General features: G+C 35.0%; 1 protein-coding gene and 1 pseudogene across 1 annotated transcript; both read right to left on the reverse strand.

Moving 5' to 3' along the window:
• The window catches only part of LOC133197835 (uncharacterized), a 50,577-nt pseudogene extending 40,752 nt beyond the window's left edge, over positions 1-9,825 (reverse strand).
• Positions 9,826-15,620: 5,795 nt separating this feature from the next.
• LOC133197853 (uncharacterized) lies at positions 15,621-18,542 on the reverse strand. Its single transcript, XM_061334042.1, has one exon. The coding sequence runs from the start codon at positions 18,540-18,542 to the stop codon at positions 15,621-15,623; it is 2,922 nt and encodes a 973-aa protein (XP_061190026.1).
• Between the last annotated feature and the right edge of the window lie 3,283 nt (positions 18,543-21,825).

Genomic DNA, 21,825 nt, shown 5'->3' on the forward strand with positions numbered 1-21,825 from the left:
GTATCAATAATGTGAATACTTTAACCAACATTCTTTCTTTCCTTTTTGATTTTTTACTGAATTAAAACTCATTGATTTTCTGATGCTAGTAGAATAATGCTGATTTTATGTAGGTCAATGCTGGTTTTATCCTTTGCTTGCTGATGCTGATCCTGTTAATGCTGTTTTTTAAATGCTGATGCTGATGCTAGCTCGATCCTGATGCTACTAATGCTTATGCTGATGCTGGTTTATGTAACAAAATTAGTTCCCTGCACTGTACCGGAAGTAGATAATGAATTTCAGCATTGCCGTTTAAAGCAATAAAAGTGCCGTTTACAATTATTTGATCATAATAACTCACTATGTATTAATAATGTGAATACTTTAACCAATATTCTTTCTTTCTTTTTTAATTTTTTACTGAATTAAAACTCATTGATTTTCTGATGCTAGTAGGATAATGCTGATTTTATGTAGGTCAATGCTTGTTTTATCCTTTGCTTGCTGATGCTGATCCTGGTAATGCTGTTTTTTAAATGCTGATGCTAGCTCGATCCTGATGCTACTAATGATTATGCTGATGCTGGTTTATGTAACAAAATTAGTTCCCTGCACTGTAAGAAGTAAACAATTCAGCAAAATAAACCATTAATTCAAAAACCTACTTCTATGCAATAGCTACAACGCTCATGTGCTGATCTAGAGGGAGAGAGGGTCATGACAAGATACACTTAACATCACTGCACATATTGCCCTCCACCGACACAAACTGCCGCCGGCTGAAAAATTATACATGTCTTCCGACAATATTTGCCTTTCTTCACTGCACAGCAGTTTGTTACCCAAAGTTAGAACGGCTAAAGGATTACTTTTTTGTATGTTGTGAATGCAGTTGGTGTTTTAAAGTCATTCTAAGAGCATTGCATAAGTAATACCAGTCCCCTACCGGCAAATGTAATCTGGTTCCCCTTAAATATTAAAAAGGCCGTAATTCCATCAAAAATCATTGAAGAGGAACAAAATGCTAACTTGATCTCTAACTCATCAAGGTACACTCACACGCCAAAAATCTGCAAGCGTTAGGGAAAAGTGCGGAAAACTAAGCGGGACAGACAGACAGACGAGGAGGAAACCTATAGTCCCCTCCGGTTTCACCGGTTTGGGACTACTAACACAGAATGGGCACGAAGACATATTTCATTTTGCGCAATGTAGTGTAATAGTTTGAGTTTTTCCATGTATATTGATATGCCTGAGTTTACACCAAAATGATAATCGAAAATTATATTCTGTTTTCATGAGATTGCATGTTCAAAAAAGGAAAAATCAAATGTTTTTAACTGCTATATTTAGTTACAAGTTGTAGTGTGAAGAGGGAGAATAGTAAAGTTAATATGATCAAAATTTTATTATACAAATAACTTTCTTCTTTAAATTATCAAAAAGAACTTAGAAAGATATTTTATGCAAGCATTTTTTTAAACTGAAAACTTACTTTTGAAGATTTTACAATCAACTGAAGTTTTTGGACTTAGTCGTGTGTTCTTTTGTTAAACGGGCCCCAAGAAAAGCTCTCTTTAGCTTCCTCTCCGACCCCAGTGCAACATTCTTCAAAAAATAAGTTACTGGCGAGAAAAATGCATCATACCAAGTCACCGACCACAATACCAGTATGTGCCAACATGTAGGGTACACTTTGTCTTTAAAATATGATTATTAAGGCTCATCTCCGCACATACTTTCACCGGTGTCAATGATGGACGACAATATGTACAATGAAGGTAGAACATATCGTCGCCGGTGACAATATGTATAGGGCGAAAAGTACCGCCCCCCCCCCTTTCAGCCTGGGATTTTCGGAGTAACTGAATTCATTGCCTGACGCCACGTGAGTCAGGCAGTATAAGGATTAATTTTTTCAAGATCCGAAACTAAGCGATCATTCTTAATGAACTAGATTTTCTGGAAGCTGATTTACTCTGGAATTTGTTACCTGCATTTAAACAAATACAGTTTGCTGAAGAAAAAATCGCATTACTGATGCAAAATAATGATGTGTTTAATTCCTTCAGTTTTTTGGCATGCACATGTTTATTCTTTGCGATTCTTTGTACGGGCATGTCCGTGTAACATTTTTTCTGCGTTTCTAGACTACTGGATCAGTCCATTTGCCTTCTACAAAAGGGGTGGCAAAATCATTTCGCGCCAAATGTCACATGTAAATTATCTTCGCGCCTTTTTCTTGGATTGTTCTCTTGAATGGGTGATGGGTGAATGGGTGATATTCTATGGAAATAAATAACGTTTATTCTTTTAACCTGATTCTTAAGCTTCAGATTTTTTATTAACAGTATATTTTATCTCATTTTTAAAAGAACACATTGTATATGGGCAGGCAACACTAAAGCAATGGATTTGCTGCTTATTCTTACTATATATCCCATAAGTGAACTAGTCCAATCATAAGCAAACTCCCTCGACTTAGTAAATGGGTCATCCCTTCTTGATTCAGTCCGTTTAGTTTAAACAATATTTTATTGAAGAAATTGACAATGGTACAATACACTAGTAATAAATACAAAAGAATTGGGAAACAAGCCATAAGGCTTATATTAATCCCTCTTTCTGCAAATTCAACAAGTGAGAGAATTGTATGTGAATGAAACCTAAAATAGTACACTCATATGGAAAACTTTCATACATTTCCGTTTCCCACCTTTACTTTCAATATTACATTTATTAATAATGCATGTTACAAGGTTAGGTTTTTAAAAAAGCTTAGAAAGTCAGCCAGTAGCATATTATTTCATGCTTTGTGATGAACAAGGATAGTGACAGGAGTAGGTCAGTTCCCATAGAGGAATGGGCTTAACTCCCGTAAGGTTCTAAGCAAAGAATCGGCAAAATGAAGAAGACATCATGATCTGTACTAGTTTTCATTTCATATAAAAGCACGTTATTATAATTATGAGAAATGTCCTGAAATCGATTGAAAAGAAAAACTGAACAATTTTAAAACTGCACATAAAGATGTATTTTTAAACTTATTTATAATACATGTGTACATGTATATGGTAAGACCATCAGCGCGTGAGTTTCGTCCGGGGGGGGGGGGGGTATTAGTGTATTGTTTTGCTCTAGCTATAAAGTGTACAGTCCATTTACTTTGAGTTCTAGAGCAGCATTGAAGAATTTTTGTCTCAAACACTTCAAGAAAAGGCAGTTAAAACTGTTAATAATTTACTTCGACGTCGAGAACGACGGAAAACAGACCAGTCTATAAAAAGAGGCCGTCTCATCAATCTATCACTGACCTGCAGAGAAGCGCGCCCTCTAGTAAGAGAGTACATGTAATATGAATTTCTTTAGAATCATCTAACTATTTTCCCCAAAATTATAATCTACGCTATCGCACTTAAAGTTAGAGTTTCATCCCAACGTAACTTGTCAGCCCGTGGACTAACTAATAAATGATTGAATAGTGGCATGTCTTAGATATTTGTTAATCTGCAGTATTTGGTTATGAGATTTGAGAAAATCAATTGTACATCTTGTGTAATGAAGTATCGCAACTATGTCGCTCCTTGATGACGGAAACGTTTAGCACTTCTCTTGCTTATACGTTCCATAGATATTGATAGATTAGTCAGGCAAGCTTTTTGAAAAGCTATTACTTGTATTATAGTAAAGTACCCAAAATGACATTGTCCCCTAGAAACATGGTCCCCTAATTAAATGGCAAGAACGGACATAAATATGAAGGAAAGCGACTTGTGCTATTTATTACCCCCCCCCCCCCAAATTAAAATTTTCGGGTTCGGAGTTGATAATTGTTTTCTTTGCTTGTCAAAAGAATTATAAGCCGACGTGGGCCCAAGATTCCCGAATCCGCTCAAGGCACAAGCTCAGAGCTACTCTTTTAAGGAAAAAAAAAAAAGATGTGCTTACATTCCGTTCAGAATATTACATTTTTTTTAATGCTTACTTTAAGCCTGTATTTCGTAAAAAAAAAAATGAATACACATTTTAATGATATGCTGTCCCTTAGTACTCGGGGCAGCCCCCCCCCTTTTTTTTTTTTTTTTTTTTTTTGCTTTTTTGTTTGTTTGGCTTATCAAGTTATTTCGGAGGTTCCCCCTTTTTGAAAACCGTTGCTGCCAGCCTGATATCTGATAGTTATCCGATTCTCCACTACATTTTTTTCAGGAGGGGCCGGTAGCTTGATTTTACGTGACCACTAATCACTATATACATGTAAACAAAAATGATACAGTGATCATATCACTTTAAATCAAGCATTTAGTATGTTACCGACCTCTGTGAATTTTTCATACACATGCAACGGCAAAAGACGGTCTTTTTGTTTGTTTGTTTTTTTTCATGGATTGTTTCGTATTCTGGAAAGGTTCAACGAGACGCTCAGTTGTTTCCGTAAATCTTTGACATCAGGGGACGAGCATAACATAATACTTGTCTGGAGCAATGACATGGATCTGACATGATCATTTAAAATCTTATAAATCTAAGACAGTTTCCCAGCTGTCAATTGATGATAACATCATTTCTTGTTTGTAGTTGATAAAGTTTTAAATCAGATAACAAAGATACTAGTACGTACTTATTGATTAAGATGTCACCTCAATCTCTGGGATTTTATTGACAATAATCAGTAATCAGTAATTGATGGAGCATAGTATAGCCTACTTTCAATTGTGCTATCTTATCAGGTTGGTTTCTTACATGTATATTGTGTTCCGGATTTTTTTCTCTTTTTTTGAAAGCATTGTTAAAAACAAACCATTGCATATTTTTAAAGGTCAAATTATATATAGATATAATTTTTGGAAAATTCCTTAATTGTATTCTATCGAGAAATAGAGATAAAGAATTGTACATCTTTTTTTTGTATTCGAGGTTTAGGGTCCACTGAGGGGTGATGGAGATTTGGTTTGTTGATTAATTCATGACATAGAGTCTATAAAACTATTTGAATTATCGTGCATTATATACTAGAAAAGTCCAAAACATAGTAAAATGTGCATAAATGTGCATAAAGACGTCAACTCTTATATATTAAATTTACTTATTTTTTGCATTTCAGAGTTAAAATTGAATGTGACAGTCTCAATTGGAACCAAAAGTAGCTACTACATTTATAACTTTAATAATTTATTTGTGTGATTGTGTTGTTTTTTTTTTTTTAAAGTAATTATTTTAAATCCCTAGAACCGCAAATGTAAGAGAATCTAGGATGACTTTTTGTGCCTGAAATATTTAGATCTTGTGAGAAGTGTTATATCTGTATTGATATTGAAGTCTTCGATCATACAATCAGTAATGTTAAAATAGGTCCTTAATTTAAAGTAAATCTTATACAGTACCAATTTTGATACACCAGATGCGCATTACGACAAATTATGTCTCTTCAGCGATGCTCATGTCGAAATATAGGAAATCCGAAATTATTTAAATAAACAAACTTTGAAGAGCTGAAAAAGGGGTGCCAAAGACTGGAGACAAATACGTCGAAGGATCAGAGCTATGCATGAGGGAGATAATCCTTAATTCTGAAATAAATTTCTAAATTTATCTCAGGGAAGGAAGGAGATCATTCTACCCGAAACAACAAAGAACGAATGATTTTTCTGTAAAAAGTTTGTTTGTTTGTTTGTTTGTTTTTTTTTTTTTTTTTTTTGTAAAGTGTATGAAATTATCCGTGCAAAGAGAAAATGCAGGCATCTCAAAGTCCCCAATACATATCACTTTATGAGAAATTTACATGAAATTTACATGAAGCTACCAGTGCAATATAAAATAATTAAACAGCGTTTCTTTTGGGATTTTTAAGTGTAACTAACTCCATTAGTTTTATCTCTGAAAATTACATGAAAATAATTTGTGTTCAATGGCTTTGCTGATTTTCAGAATCAAAGAAATGATTTTTTTTTTTTTGCATGTCTTTTTTCTGGAGTTTCTGCCTTTTAACTCCAAAATATTTTTTTAATAAAGTCCCCTTTAAAATGTTGCAAAATGCGTACATATACGTTTGCCCTTTTGATAGAAATTAAAGTTAACGTTTTGGGTTCAGCCCCGCGGACTGATGTTTTGTTCCCCGCTTTTGCGAAAGCACCATACCTAGATGGATTTATCGTCACTCTAAATAACATAACATGTACTATTTAGTAGGAAATTAAACACAAACTGTGATGGAAGGTAAGAGTTGGAAGCTTTCAACAACGAATTGACGACTACTTCTCAAATGAAATGAACTAATAATCTTCCTGTCTCAAATGTCTTCAATAAAAATAAACGCACACGCCAGAGATAACTCTTACTTTATTAACAAACCAGTCTGAAGGGAACGTAATGCCATAAACCATTGTAAAAACTTTAATATGTGTGGGTGTAACCCATTATCCATCAAACTTTTTATTAAGGGAGACACATCGTAATAAACAAATGACTGATAACATAACTAATTTATAAAACGAAGAATCTTTTTAGCTTCCCACCAAGGGTACCATGGCAATAAACAATTAACAAGCAAATAAAATGAATCAATGTCATCCCATTTAAATCCCAAGTTAATTGAATATTATTTGAATGACTGCTGTACCGTTTCTCAAAATAGCCGGTAGTTCCTTCCACCCCTTATAAACTAATATGACAAGTTTGTTTAATAATGACATTGCATTTAGATAGGAAAATAACATGAAATCAGAAAAAAATATCATCTTAAACAAATGTCATGTGAAGCTAGTATTGAAAACACTGCCTGATAGGGTTTGAATATATTTTATAAAGTAATGTCAGTAGGGGATTAGAGACAGTTTTTACTTAGGTACATGATGTAATCTCCCAAACAAATAATTATGAACAGGTATGCATAAAATAGAGAACAACGTTTAACACTTTACATACTTTTGAAATGTAGGTAAGAATTACACCGTATACGTCCCGTTTAACGTTAAGCAACACTTGAACACCTTGATATTTGTAGCAGAGTAAATTGTTTATGCAGAGTTTCAGGTGGTGAAACAATCATGGTCCTCAGGTAGGTATGTATAACCAAATCCTCGAGGGAACACCCCAGATTATAGTTAAATATCTCGTTTGTCAACATTTGATTAAGCTCATGAAGTTGAAGTGATCGTGTTTGTTCAACAGCTTGGAGGATTATATATGCTTTGTATAGCAACATTAATTTACTATTCCCAGCTGATGCTCAAAAGCATGTAATTTTCTTTTCCTACATGGATATGACTATCACACTTTTTTATTAGTCATTAACTGTTTTCCAGCAAAAAGAAGAAAAAAATTCAAAGGAAACTACGTGGATACAGAATACAACTTAACAAGCACGAAAAAGGTTAAAACAATTATAGATTTATTAAATTTTCTTTTCAAATTAAAAAAAATATATACTACATTATAAACTATCACTGATATACGTTATAAAAATAACAAAAATGTAACGTTTGCAGCTCTGAAATGATTTAATATACATGAAGTATTACATTTAGGAAAGGTGTCTTTAAATGTTATATTTTATTGTAATATATACATACCTATCTACGTACATATTTTGTAAATCGAGTCTTGATATTTAAGGACTTACGCCAATTCAAAAAGCCCTTAAAAAGCCTGTCAATACAAGTCTCTTGACACTTGACAAAGAGTTGAATTACATGCAGTCACTTTTCAAACAAACGCACAACAATGGCTATACTGAAGCATACATACATACAAAATTGGAAATCTAATAGTTATACTCTATCTGAATACTGTTAACCGTTCAAAAAAAGGAATACGCAATGCAATACTGTTTAAAAAGCATATTAAAATAATTATACTTTTTGCATATTTGTAGCATATTTTCGGTGCGCAATCTCCTGTAGGGCTTGTCGCTGTTCTTTACCCCTGTTTCTATATTTAATACAAATAATAAACATCCGATACATTAATAAAACCAACATCAGAATATTTTTACATGTGAAGAATATGATGCCATAACTCACAACTTTATACACGATGATGGCATATAGTCTTAGTGCACAATAAGGTCCATCCATCAGTAAGAACGAAAGGAATAGGCTAAGAATCTCGATCCCGAACATTGAACGCTTCCCTTTGACATCATGGTATCTATCCTCTGAAGTTCCCAATCGGATCTTCTTTGGGCTTTTAGCTGCAGTAAGGACGAAAGTAAATTGTAAGAGACTAACAGACCAGACCGTTAATGTAGCATACTTTAACGGAGAATTGGTACGAAACTGTGGCTCATCGAAAACTACAAATAGCTCCATGACGTCTGAACCCGATCCAATATAAATGAAGAGCAGCTGAGAGAGTTCTTCTCGTGACAGCGGCCCTAGTGGAAGAAGCATGCGCCCAACAACCAAAACAAAAAGCAAAATCTGTTCCAAAATGGCCACCCATGTATCCGGATCTAAGTAAATGGGAATCTGTATCTGGATTATGAAAACAGATCAGAAGTTAATCATTGAATTCAACGTATGCATGCACAGATATAATGAAGCATAGTACTCTTTTTGATGAGCAAAGATGTTAATGTTATAACTGTTTTGCTGTAGGAAAACTCTTAAAAATAAACAAATAAATAAAAAGTGCCTAGTACAACATAATTGCTTATTCGTACCCCATCTATAGAAGACAATGCTTCTTGTAAGGAATCGGTCAGATTAGAGATGTTCGCCGTTAGAGCTGCATTGTATCGGTCTAGTTTGTCAATCTGTAGAAACCAAAGAGCAGGAACTGTTCCTCCAAGATAAATCACAAAACATGGACAAATCCTAATAAGCACAAACAAAGCAATAGCATTAGAACGGCAATTCCTAAAAATTTAAGAATTGAAGATTGGTTCTCTCTCTCTCTTTCTTTTTAACGAATAACATCGAACGAAACAATACGCAAGAATTCTTACCATTTTGGATCCCTTCCCTGTCGTTTTACAACGGTGTAAATTGTCTCTAGTATTAGAACAACATTGGTGAGAGCGAGGCACCAATATCGTTCATCCTTCCTCACGTCAACAGCTCTCCAGACACATAGAAAACTATGGCAAATCAGCAATAAACGGACAAATATAGCCTGAATTATATCACGGGTAATGTGGTGCCATTTATTCTCATCTTCTTGGCTTTTCGATTTATTAGTGTGATTTACTTTTGTACCCAAGTTCTTTGGCCCTAATTGAAGGTGTGGTTTCCTCTGGCGTAGAATGCCTTGTGTCCGAGAATTATTTCTTATTGCATAATGTGGAGTAAATGATACGGTTTTAGAAGGTAGTTCTTGAAATAAAGGTCCCCACATGTAGTCTAGGCTTTTTGTAGTACTGTCTGTATTTCCCTTTGATTTAGTGACCGATTTTGAAGAATGTTTGGATTGGACAGCGGGCTGTTCTTTTTTAGTTTCTGAATTAAAATCACCTCTAATTTGGCACTCTTCATTTTTGTCATGCAAAGACTCTTTTTCTGTGGTCGGTTTGGGTTTATCTGATTGCGGTAGAGTATCATTTTCTGTAGCCTGTTCTAGAGATGATGTTGTTGATCTGCCACTATCATTTTCCTTTTGAGACTCCTCCTCCTCCTTATTTTGCTTTTTATCACCATCGGATCTTAATTCACTTTGCTTTTCCTCTTCGAAATTTGGGAAATTAAAGTCATCCAAGAATCTCTCCCCTAAATCCGAGCTGTCCTCAATGGGAAATTCTTTCTCGCTTACTTCGTCATTATTCCTAAAGACAGGATTGATGGTACCATCTTTAAGTCCAGCGTTCTCTGAGGGCGAAGGCACAAGGTCCTCCGAGGACACACTCGACATAACTCTCTTTACTAAAAAAAACACTAATCTGCCTTATACTATCCACGGCAAAAATGTACCCTTTTTCCAATAACACGAATGTCTAAACCCACCTAAATAGTCTGTTATTTACATAATGAGAAATCCTCAATGACATACTTTAGCACATGTTTGCACAATATTTTATCATCGAATATAGAAATGACAGAATTTCTCGCTAAGAATTATAACCGTTCACTTGAGGTAGTGTTTTACAGAACAAGTTCTCAATAAATTGAGAGAGAGGAAAATGAATGGGCGTTTAAGATAACAGTGCCCTCTTGAGAGAGAGAAGGATAATTGTTATCAGGAGTTTAGAAGATTTTGGAGATTTAGGTCTTGTTTGCTCTGCTATTGACAAGCTCTTCAATTAAATTCGCAAACAAATTTTTAAAAGAAACTTGATGATTTGAGAAAAGAAAAAAGTTTAATACAATTTGGAACGCCGTGGAAATTTTATCCTTTATGAACCAATTTAAACCAGGAGCATTTAAAATTTTTGCATAAATCGTCTGAATTGTTTGAAAATTATTATAAACCGGTTGGTACACATATTGAAGAGCGGAATCTTTACAGTAAACAAAATTATTTCATGGCATTCAAGAAAAATTGAGGGTTATTATAAAATCTACCCAAGTTCCATAAATATATCATTTATTTTTCTATCATTTTATTGAATTTTATAGAAGAGCCAATAATATATAATAGAATTATGAAGATAACAAAGTTAAAGCCAGTTAGAAAATCAGTATTCAACTCACATGTGCAAATTTGAACGCTTCTTGTAAATCTATGCACCTCCTATTTGAATGATAAAATTTTCATTGGACTGTTTTCATTTGATTGTATTTATATTGTTAACTTTGTTTTTGTTCCGATATGTAGAGAGTATTTTCAAACTAGTTCATTTATATATTGTGTATAAACGAAATGTCTTATCAAATACAAGTATTTTGTTGTGTTTATAGTATTCAATCAGCTAAGATTATTGCTTCTTCTCAAGCCACGGTCCGGAGTCCGAATATAGCTTCCGTGAGGATGCTTGATCATATCTTGAATAATCACGCCTTTACTGCGTGACATTTTGTTAAATCAATGAATATAATTTTTTTCTTTTGAAATTGTAATCACCAATATACAAGAAATATTACGTAAACAGCGACTGGGTATAGCAAGGTGGTGCCAAAGGTCATTTTCCGACGATGTTTTACTCGCATTTGTCAATGATTTTATGAGCTACGAAATATTCTCTTTATATTCAACCACGGCCAGAATGGCAGAGGATTGTACATTTCAGCCGTGGTTAGCGACGATGAATGGAGGACAGCTGAACTTTCTAATACAAAAGCAAGATCAGAAATACAAAAGAAAACAGTTGCAGAAACGTTAAGCTACCTGTAACTTATTTGTTTAGATTTAAAAATATGTAATGGAAAGTGGGAGGAGGATGAACTCTTCTGCAAGAATAAAAAAAAATATTACTTTTATTTTAAGTAATTTTTGTCGCTATAATGACCTTGTTTGCAAATACATATACAACCTATTGTTGGGTTTGACAGACACTTTTAGCCCATTGCTATTATACCATTTTGACTACGAATTACTTGATACATAGTAAGTGTTACCGGTCAAGCGATGCTTTCTCATCCTAGCCACCTGATCTCCTAGACCTGTTCAAGTTTTGTATTCTTTAGATATATGAGTTTGTTGACTTCACCATTTTTTCTTTCACACAAGTAGGGGAAAAACCAGGGTTCTGGACCAGTGTCCTCCCATAGAGTTACTATGGAGGATCCTCCTGGTATCCTCCCAGGGTGTGAGGATACCCATGACGTCATCTAATGAATTTAATTAACAAATTAATTATGAAATATTAATTAAAATTAATTATATTTTGATTATTAATTACATAATTTTTGAAACGATATGATTCTGTCATGCCTAGTCGGAGTGTCAATTAAATTAATTATATAATTATACACACTTAGTAATCTCAAAATGTTTCAAACGCATTCGATTCTAACACAGATTCAATTCAACTAACTTTAGAGTAACTTTCAAAGAGTTAAGGCTTTTATGACATTATGTAATCATTTTCATTAATGATATTATTTTTCCAAAAAGAATCATTTGAATTAGTCTTCCTATATCATAGAGTAGCCAACAAAGGTGTTATAGATAGTCCTCGCCAACAAAGGTGTTATAGATAGTCCTCGCTTATACAACAATAATTGATTCAAACACAATCAGGAGTTGCACTAACAAAATTTGAATCAGTGACAAGAGACAACATTTATTTTTTAATTAGATTTTTATTTTCCCCGTTACAATTATTAAGTATGGGTTGGAGAGCCATCCCATGTCCATTTTACAATGACCTACACCCTAGTCTATAATGTACAATACATTTATTTACACTATGAGAGTCGTCTACCATCCATCATATCATACTTAAGCGATCTGTGTTTATGTACGCTCTTTCTGAAAAGATGGAATCTGATGTTTGACCTGTCCAGGGTAGTGCACTCTCCTATATCATAGATTTGAAACATCAGACGCATTGATCCAAGAATTAAATTTCTTTGGATAATAAAACCATTTGACGAAATATTGTTTGTTATTTCCCTTTCCTCTAGTCTTTAATATTTTTTCAACTTTCCATAGATCATCGTCTTTCACATCCACTTTTTGAAGTTCTGATTGATAAAAAGATCCTTTGATTTCATCTCCGTCAAAATCCTCTACTCTGTAGACAGGTAAACCACCACGTAAAATCCTCTGAGAAATGATAAATATTTCACCCGTCCACCTTTCATCATATTCGCGAGAAAATGGATTCCTGAGATGGGTGAGTCGAACGTGGTCACCGATTTTAAATCTAAAAGGTTTTCTTACAGTCTTCGTCTTTTTAATAACTGTGTGATCCTTTGGCCAATACATTTTCCACCACACAGCTGTTTCATTTCCACTGTTGACAATTTTAGGAGTCATACCGATAGTTCGGTGATATGTGCTATTGTAGCTTTTGACAAAAGTTTGAAGTTTTTCAATATATGCATACGACTTTTGGTAAGTCATAAAACGATATATCCTCGTCTTCATAGTTTTGATGACCCGCTCGGCAATTGCTGCTTTGGTTTCATTCTGGGCATAAAGATGTTGAACATCATGATCTTTGAAGAGTCTCTGAACTTTCGTCGCTCGAAATTCCTGTCCTTTATCTGTTCGTATTCTTTTAGGTACTCTACCCTCCTTGAAAATGTCCTCTAAAGCAATGGCTACTGTAACCCCCTTTTTGTTTTCCAAAGGACGCATCCACAGGTACTTTGATAGAACATCGATCACGACCAGTATATACATGAATCCTTCGTTGTACTTGGCAAACTTGGCCATATCCATGATATCTGCAGACCACTGGTCATGAATACCAGTCACCATTATTTTGTTTCGTTGAAAACGTCTCCGTAGTGGTCTTTGCAAGCTGTAAGCTTCTTGTTTTTGCAACCATTTCCTAATTTTGTATTTGCTAATTACATATTTACCGTCTTTTCTCACATACCGGAATAATTTGTCTGGTCCCAGAAAACTACCAGCATTATTTGGATTGTAATAAATGTCACGTAAATAGTTCTCCCAAGACACGTTTCCTCATCAATCTCCAGCGGTAAAATGAAATAAAAGTTCTATATTACATAAATTTATAGAGGACAATTTATTCACCATTTTCATCCTCGGTTTCATCTTCAGAATCTGTGTCATCATCTTCATCATCTGTTTGTTCATCGTCTGTTAAATACATCATCTCCTCAAGGAGATGTTTGTACTTCCTGAGAGCCATACGAACAGCCGGTAAGTTTTCATATCCCTTTTTAAGGAACTTTTCAATACTATTCATTATTTTTCCATGGATCTGTCCACCTTTCAAGTCTAAAATGTCCAGGATAGTTCTTCCATATAGGTCTAAAAATGCAATAAAATTGGTTTCCTGCATTTTGTTATTTGCTTTATTTTCTGCTTCCATTTTAGTCAATCCCTCTTTTCGATATTTTTTGAACTTTTCAGTCCACGTAACCTCATTTTTAACCTTTGATCTTTTTTTCATTCTTTTGAAGTAGTCTTCTTCTGTTGATGCATTAGGAGAATCATCGTCATAGTCCATTGCGTATTCATCTGACTGAAAGATATGCTGCTTCTTTTTAAGTGGTTCCTCATAATCATCCAGAGGGAGTTGTCGTTTACGATTATCATTTTCCGGGCACCATCTCTTGACATGTCGTTGGAGGTCATGCGTACTATCAAATACGAGTCCACAATCATCACAAGATGCCATCATAGAACGCAAAGATGTATCAGTGGATTCAAAAGTTTGACTCTTTACTTCACCAGAGCTATTTAGATGCGTCCTTTCTTCTTCGGAAAATCTTTGCAAATGACTTGTTGTTTCTGGTTTGTGTTCTTTTATAGGCATGTCTGTGAAAATTTCAGTGCGCATGCGCATTGATTCAGGCGTTGTCGGTTTTAAATCTATTAAAAGATATCCAAAGGGTTTTTCTGTTGCTTCTTTGAAATGCCTCATCAATTGTTGGGTATTTCCAGGATACATCTGTCGAGCCAATGTCATCACTTGTTATTTGTCTATTGGATTTTTAAACAGAACGAGATAATGACAGTTTCGTCTTTGGGTTGGATCTTTGTTGTAGAACAAGTTTTGGTTAATAGCGATGACTGAGAGGTTTCTATGATGGCTTCCTTCAGTAAACAATTCATTGATCCGGGAATCCTTGGAGGTGCTTGACATCAGATCATCTAAAATCAACACATTTCTTGTTTGAGGATTTAAAAAAGAATCCTCTTCCAAATCCATTGGTATTCCTCGAATGAATTCCACGCTGGGGAATACCGTGTCCTTTATGAAGTCATACAAAGGTTGCCACCGTTTATAAAGCCAAATTATCCGTTCTGGCGGGGGAGCAATTTTGGTTAGACAGTTTTGTAATAGTAATTTGACAAAGTATGTTTTTCCACATGAGGTTGGCCCCGATACGTTTGCAGTAAATGGATGCTTGAATTGAAAAATCTGCTGCTGCTGCTGCTTAAGATGTGTTTCCTGGTATTGTTTCTTTGAAGCGTCATTTATCTTTTGTTGCGTTAAAAAGGTTTCTTCTTGCAGTTGATTGTTTAAAGTGCTGTATAACTCTTGCTGCTGCTGCTGCTGCTGCTGGGTTAACATTGTATATTCCTGCTGTTGGTTGAAACTTGCGGTATATCCTTTATCTTTCCTCGGGTGTTTCAGTTTCAAGTGACGCTGTAAATCATGAGGCCACACGTAAGTTTTTGGGCAGAATTTACATTGATTCATGATGATCAACGCTGACTCCTTGACTATAGAACATCAAATGACCAGTCTCTCTCATGTCACTTCTTAAATAGTCAAAGCCATTGCATTATGGGAAATTCTCCAATGTCCATGAGCTAATGTGTGAATTCCATCGTTCAATATTTAACGTTTGTCATCAAAGGGGGAAAGAGTTGTTTTGTTCAAGGCAATGGTATGTATCTGATGTTTTTCTGATCTAAATGTAATCATGGTTTCCATGTGAGATTCTCTTTGAAATAAACATTCTTTGTACGACGAATGGCGCATTTTCGATCTAATCACCGATTTGCTGACACCTTTAGCTGTGCGTTTTTCACTTGGTCCATAGGTAAGACTATACATTTTTGGTCTCAAACCTACAAATTCTGTCATAGGCTCTGACATGGTTTCATCTTTCATTTTACCCAAGACCTTTTTTGTTGGTGTCATCATATAGAAAATGATCACTTGGGTAATCGCTGAAATCAAAATGGTGCTTTACTTTCTCCAGATCCTTGTACAAGTCTTCTGTAAATATATTGTAACATAAGGAATCTGTGTCTGTGAACAGTAACTCTGCATTTCCTCTATATGTGTATTTGACATGGTTGTAGTGGAAATCGTACATCAGTACCTTTGACATTTCTAATATGGAAAATCCAACGTATATAGGGCGATTCAAGACAAGATTCTGTTTTGTAAGTTCCACCGATGCCAGATCTTTGTTGAATATCTTAAATGATTTGAACCCTGGTTTTGCTGTAACCTTAAGAAGCCTTTGCTCCCGGTGAATAAGCTGAATATCTACTCGTTTTCTGAGATTTTCCATTGTCTTTCCAAACACACTGTTATTCATTAATTTGTAGAAGTCTTTTTCAAAGTCATTCTTAGCTGCTTTTCGCATGTTTGTATTAAAGTCAATGTACTTTTTCAACCATGGCTCCTGTTGAAACGCAAGCACTTGATGAACTTTAGTGACCTTCATACCGAGTGATAAGTATAGCTGCAAATTCCTATAGTGAATTACGTAATCGGTTTTGTTGTGGAGATTCGGAACTAATTTTCGAGTTGATGTTTCAAGAAGATTCAGCTCTTTGAGTAGTTCTTTCTGGTAGGATGATAGCATATTTGGTTTCACTTCAAATGGTTCTGGTGCTAACGGATAATCACTGTGAAGGTCATGTAATTCTGCTGGATAATCAAGATCCACTGATAAAATGTAGCCTTCTTTAAAATCTTCACTGATATTTTGAATATCAAAAGAATTTATTTCCTCCTTGGAAAGCCATCGGAATCCGTGTGTTGGAAGAGCTTGACTCATTGACCATCCATATAAGTTGTTTGCATCTAGATACATGAGGTAATTGTTTGGTTGGCTATGATTGTAATCTTCTACATATGGATTGTTAGCTTTGGCGTATCTTTGTGATATCATAGAAATGCCTCCCCTCAGACCCCTTTCAATGAATAGATGCATGTCAGGGTCTGTAATAAGTTCTAAATGAACGTCTGTCATTTTTAGAGCCGCTTGCCATGCCAGTCCCGGGGCAGTGTAAAAATGTGCTGGGTCTAGTCCATAAATACGAAGACAAAGATTTCTAAAGTTTTCAAATACATCGGCTAAAAGAATGACGTCAGTTTCCATATAGAGATCGTGATAGTCTCCTAAGTCGGACATCTCAAATGTTTTCCAAACAGACTGTGCATGATAAAAATCAGCTTCTGACAAATCCTGATCATCAATACTACTATGAAAAGCTGATCTCTCTGGAAGACATTTTTCTCCAAATTTATCTATACTATCCATGTACTCGTAGGGATACACCCCTTTGCGCATGAGTAAATTCATCTTTTCGTTAATTTGACCTGGATGCTGCTTTTCAATATAGTGATGAAGGTGCTTAAACTTCTCTACACCTTCCTTTGAAAGGTTTTTCACAAGTTTTTCTAGAGATGTTGACAGAAATTGAAAGGAATCAATAAAATCCAGTTTTCCCATTGAAAAAGATATGTACTTTTCATGGTTCTGTGGAATGCAGCTCAGTGTTTTGTTTTTCATTTTTCCAATTGCTTGCATGATTATGTGGGAGTCGTATCCCCTTAAATTGTGAAATAATACAGGTATGCGTTCCCGTTGTTTCAGGTTAAGGTTGCATGTATTATGTGCAGCACCTCGGAACTTTCCAGTTACGTGGCAATGGTCTCGAACACGATCTGCACCCAATTCTTGCATACATATATGGCATTTTTCAGCAGTTTGAAACAATTTTTCATCGTTTGTTGACATCTCAAGAGGCAAAGGGTTCCGGAGAATTTTCATCAACCTTTCTTCCACTTGCACCATGTGGTCAACAAACGTTTCGGCAACATTCTCTCCTCGGTATGTCACGTGATCTTCCGTAAGATTGTCATCAGGTCCAACAATCTTATATGTAAACCCTGAAGGAGTGTGTTTTGCTAGCTTAGTTGTACTTGGCTTAGACAAGTTGGGTTGGCATGTTGAAATTTTGGAGGATATGCACTCAAAATCTGCATATATGACAAAACTAACTTTCTGTTGCTTGGAAACGTCAGAATAGCTCAGCCACTTATTTTCCTCTGAAGGCATTTCTATCCTTTGAGCTCCATGTACTTTGCAATAAGGTCTGTGCTTTTCCAACAGTTTTGCTTTTGTAAAGCCATGTAAACAATAGCAGCAGTAGAAATACTGGTTGCGATCGCTGTTTTGATCTGCTAGAAGTCTATTAAAGTTTTTAATCCAGCAGTAATGTGATCGTTGTCCGTTTGTTATCACTAAAAGATCTACGTGACGCTCGAAACGCTGCTTTGTCAAATGAATGGGATAAACATGTCCTTTTTCATAACCAAAAACATTGACAGATATGCCATTCTGGATTTCGAACTTAATAATGTCCTTCATCTGCATTGGAAATTCTATTCCAGTAAAGTCCAGTTCATCAACATATGGAACGTAATTTGAAACCCTTTGGGCATGGTGTGCTGCTGGGTGTAGCGCAGATAAGATAGCCCATTGGAAGCATTTCTGATCTGTATTTTGTACGTTCACAATGGCTTTTTTGACTCTCAGTCTGATTGGCAGTGGGATAAAACTTGATCCTCGTAAAGGTTTGTATTTAGCGACATTTAAGGTCAATCCTATAATTTTATCGAGTGTCCAATTGCTACCCTGTCTCTGATATTCTAAAAATGAAGTCATTATCTTTTTGATGCTATCTTGTAGGCTTTGTTCCAAATCAACGACTTTTAATGCAATATGACAACGTCCATGAAAATGAGGCTCCACCATTTCCGTCTGAATCGGACTTGCATTGTTAAATACCATTTGATACTTTGTTTTTTCAACAAGGCAGCCCTCAGAATTTTCTTAATTTTGTCAAAGTTGGAATGTAAGAATTGAAGGGGGTCAAATTTCGTCTTATTTAAAGCGGGTAAATTGTAAACCTTGAGATTTCCATTTATTGATTCTTCTTTTGTAATGCAATCATTGGTTTCATTGCTAGTAAGGCCTCCTCCAATTTGATTATTTTCTTGAGGTTCTGTTGAGATCTCAATGTCGTTCTCGTCTACTGGAATGTTTTGATTCTCAGCACCGGAATTAATTGGAACACGTGTCATTGGATGCTGTATTCTCATGTGGCGTTGAAAGTTATCTTTTCTTTTAAATTGCATGCCACAGGTAGTGCATTTGTGCCCAGAACTTTTATGAGCTGACCTTAAGTGGCGATACATATTTGATGAATGTGTAAATGATGCTCCACAAACATTACATATGACAGACTTCATTGTAGACAACTAATCTGAAAATAATTAAAATAAACAAATATTAACAGAAAATTTTGCATTAGGAGATATATATATATATATATATATATATATATATATATATATATATATATATATATATATATATATATATATATATATATATGTTTATATAATTTTATTTAGATAGTACTGAACTCTGATTAAGAAACCACAGTTTCAAGACCATTGCACGGCCATCAACATCCCTGTCACCAGGGACGGAGCTCCGCCCACCGAAGTAGGCTCACATGAACTTGAGTCGGACAGGTCTTCCCGATAATAACGGGGACATGTTACGTTAACGCTCCCCTGTCCGTTGTGAGCTAATAACATCGCCCTATATCGGTACACCGTGTTCATGTGCAGCAATGTCTCAGAATTCATAATTTTAATTCCATATTGTTAATCATGTCTAAATTGCTTGTATTCATATTTTATTGTAATACTTAGACTAAATTAGCCTCTTCAGTTGAATACAGTAAACCCTGTTTAAGGCTGTTTCTACAAATAAAAAAAAGTCAAATAAATAACAATTTAATAGATTCAAAGTGTTATTAAAATTAATTAAACTTTTTCTGAGATAATCACAACCTAAAGAAAAACACATATCAGTATAATTAAAAAGTTTATCATTAATAACCACAACTTAGAAAAATCAATCTTAACATTTTCCATTAAAATATGATTAAGTTTTATTTTAGATTATTCTTTAGAAAGAGTGACTTACCTGACCGTCTGGTCCACCACAAAGTGATGAATTTGGTTATCATCGGTCTTTATATACCCGTTATACTGACTGTGAAAATTCTTTAATTTGATTGGATATTTCAAAAAATGTTAACCCCAAAACTGATTTGATGCATTAGATGGTAATGACCGCTTCCGCGAGAAGACGCTTTTCCTGTGTCTCGCTTGAATTCTCTTGCTTCACGTTGCTATATACAGGGGTCATGAATAAGCGTGTATCTGATGTTTCTTTTGTGTGACACACATTTTATGAATATTAAGGACAATCATGAATAAAACTTTGTAACTTTAATTTGGATTAACCTTTTGACCGGTATGCCATATCAAACTTATGAAATTTATGTCGAAAACTATTGACACATTGCTCATTTTACTTTTCATTTTCATTTTACTTTTCATTTATTGTCAATTTGTCACTGTTTTAAAATGATTGAAATGTTGTAAAGGGTTAAAGATCCGCTGTGAGGATTCTTAATCTTTATAACGTTCTAAGAGATGAAAACAGCTAGACAGTTTGATAAATAAAAATATCAAAAAAGCACGTTTGAAAAAACAAAAACAAAAGCAATATGGCGTCACATTGTTGATTTTTAAACCCGTTTAATCTTGTCCATTATGCTTGTCGTGACAAGTTTACCTATATTCTTTAAATAGAAGTGGCGTTATTAATCATTACAACACACATTGCGTTCACCTGTGTTTCGCTTGACAGCGACTTGATCAAAATAATAAAATAAATGCATCGGTCTTTCCTTATGTTTTGTTTTGTTTTATGTAAAAAAAAAAATCAATATTACATAGCAGCATTTTGATAAATAAAACATTTCAATTACCCTCAAAAACCCAGGTCATAAGAGGTCACAGTCAAGGTAGTCTACAGTCAGGGGGTAGTTCACAGTCGGGGGGGGGGGGGGTAGTTCACAGTCAAGGGGGAATACGTAATTATACTCTTTGAATTAACTCACACTTGTTTAACCTTTAATTGATAATTCATAATTAATTTGTTAATTAAATTCATTAGATGACGTCATGGGTATCCTCACACCCTGGGAGGATACCAGGAGGATCCTCCATAGTAACTCTATGGGAGGACACTGGTCCAGAACCCTGGTTTTTCCCCTACTCACACAGGAACCATGAAATTGTTCGTCTGACTAAAGAACTTTAAGGTACATTTTCTTGAAATATCTGCATCATATAGATAATGTGTAAGATTGTTTAAATCACTAAAGCCTGTAGGAGCCACAATTGGCTCCATATATTTACATGAGAGGTACGATCGGAAAGTTCGCTAACACCTACAAACCTTTAGATCCTTTATTGACATGCGTATCAATAATCCTTGTCAAACTGTTCAAACAATGCAAAATGCACCATCAATTGCACTGTCTGAGCTGTTCTAACACTGAATACTCACAATTAACTGTACTGCACAAACAGAGGCGAAAACGTATCTAAAGAATAGGAACAAGACACAAAAGGGTGATACATATGGTGAAAATGTCTTGTCGTTAAGAATTGCTGTGTAGTTTAACTGTCCTAAAACGTTATTGCCAGTGAGACTTACCTTTCTTAGACCGGGTCATCGCAAGACTGTCACTCCAATTCTCATGATTTCTAAAAGGATGCATCACTATATATACATGTACAACCTTTCTGGATTATGGTCTTTGCTATTAAAGGTAGTTGCGCAGAGATCAATTTTGCATCTACCACTTTTTCACGTTCTTTATAGAGTTTCTCCAATTTCATTTTTTATGTGTTGCGATAGTAAACACGCTGTCTCTTTCTTCGCATTCATTATAGGTTATCCACTCTTTTTGTGTTTTCTAATACAGACCAAGCTCAACCACTGTTTCAGTTTTTTTCAAGGTTCTCCATTATTTCCATCTCTCCTTTTTTAAACTTTCCCAATGCTTGACAAGCACACCACAGTCAGTTTTATCGAAGTTTTTAGTTAAAGTAACTTTTACACCTTTACATGCAGTCTAGGCTTGGTATTCTGAGTGCCTACAATCCAGATGCTTCGTCTTCTGTACGAAATTTGTTGGGAA

The sequence above is a fragment of the Saccostrea echinata genome, unplaced genomic scaffold (genome assembly GCF_033153115.1).
Source record: "Saccostrea echinata isolate AGI-Se365-2 ecotype Australia unplaced genomic scaffold, CSIRO_AGI_Sech_v1 ptg000001l, whole genome shotgun sequence".
Lineage (NCBI taxonomy): Eukaryota > Metazoa > Mollusca > Bivalvia > Ostreida > Ostreidae > Saccostrea > Saccostrea echinata.

Excerpts from the sequence above, each read along its gene's own strand:
- LOC133197853 (XM_061334042.1), bottom strand. The coding sequence starts at position 18,542 with ATGGTATTTAACAATGCAAGTCCGATTCAGACGGAAATGGTGGAGCCT.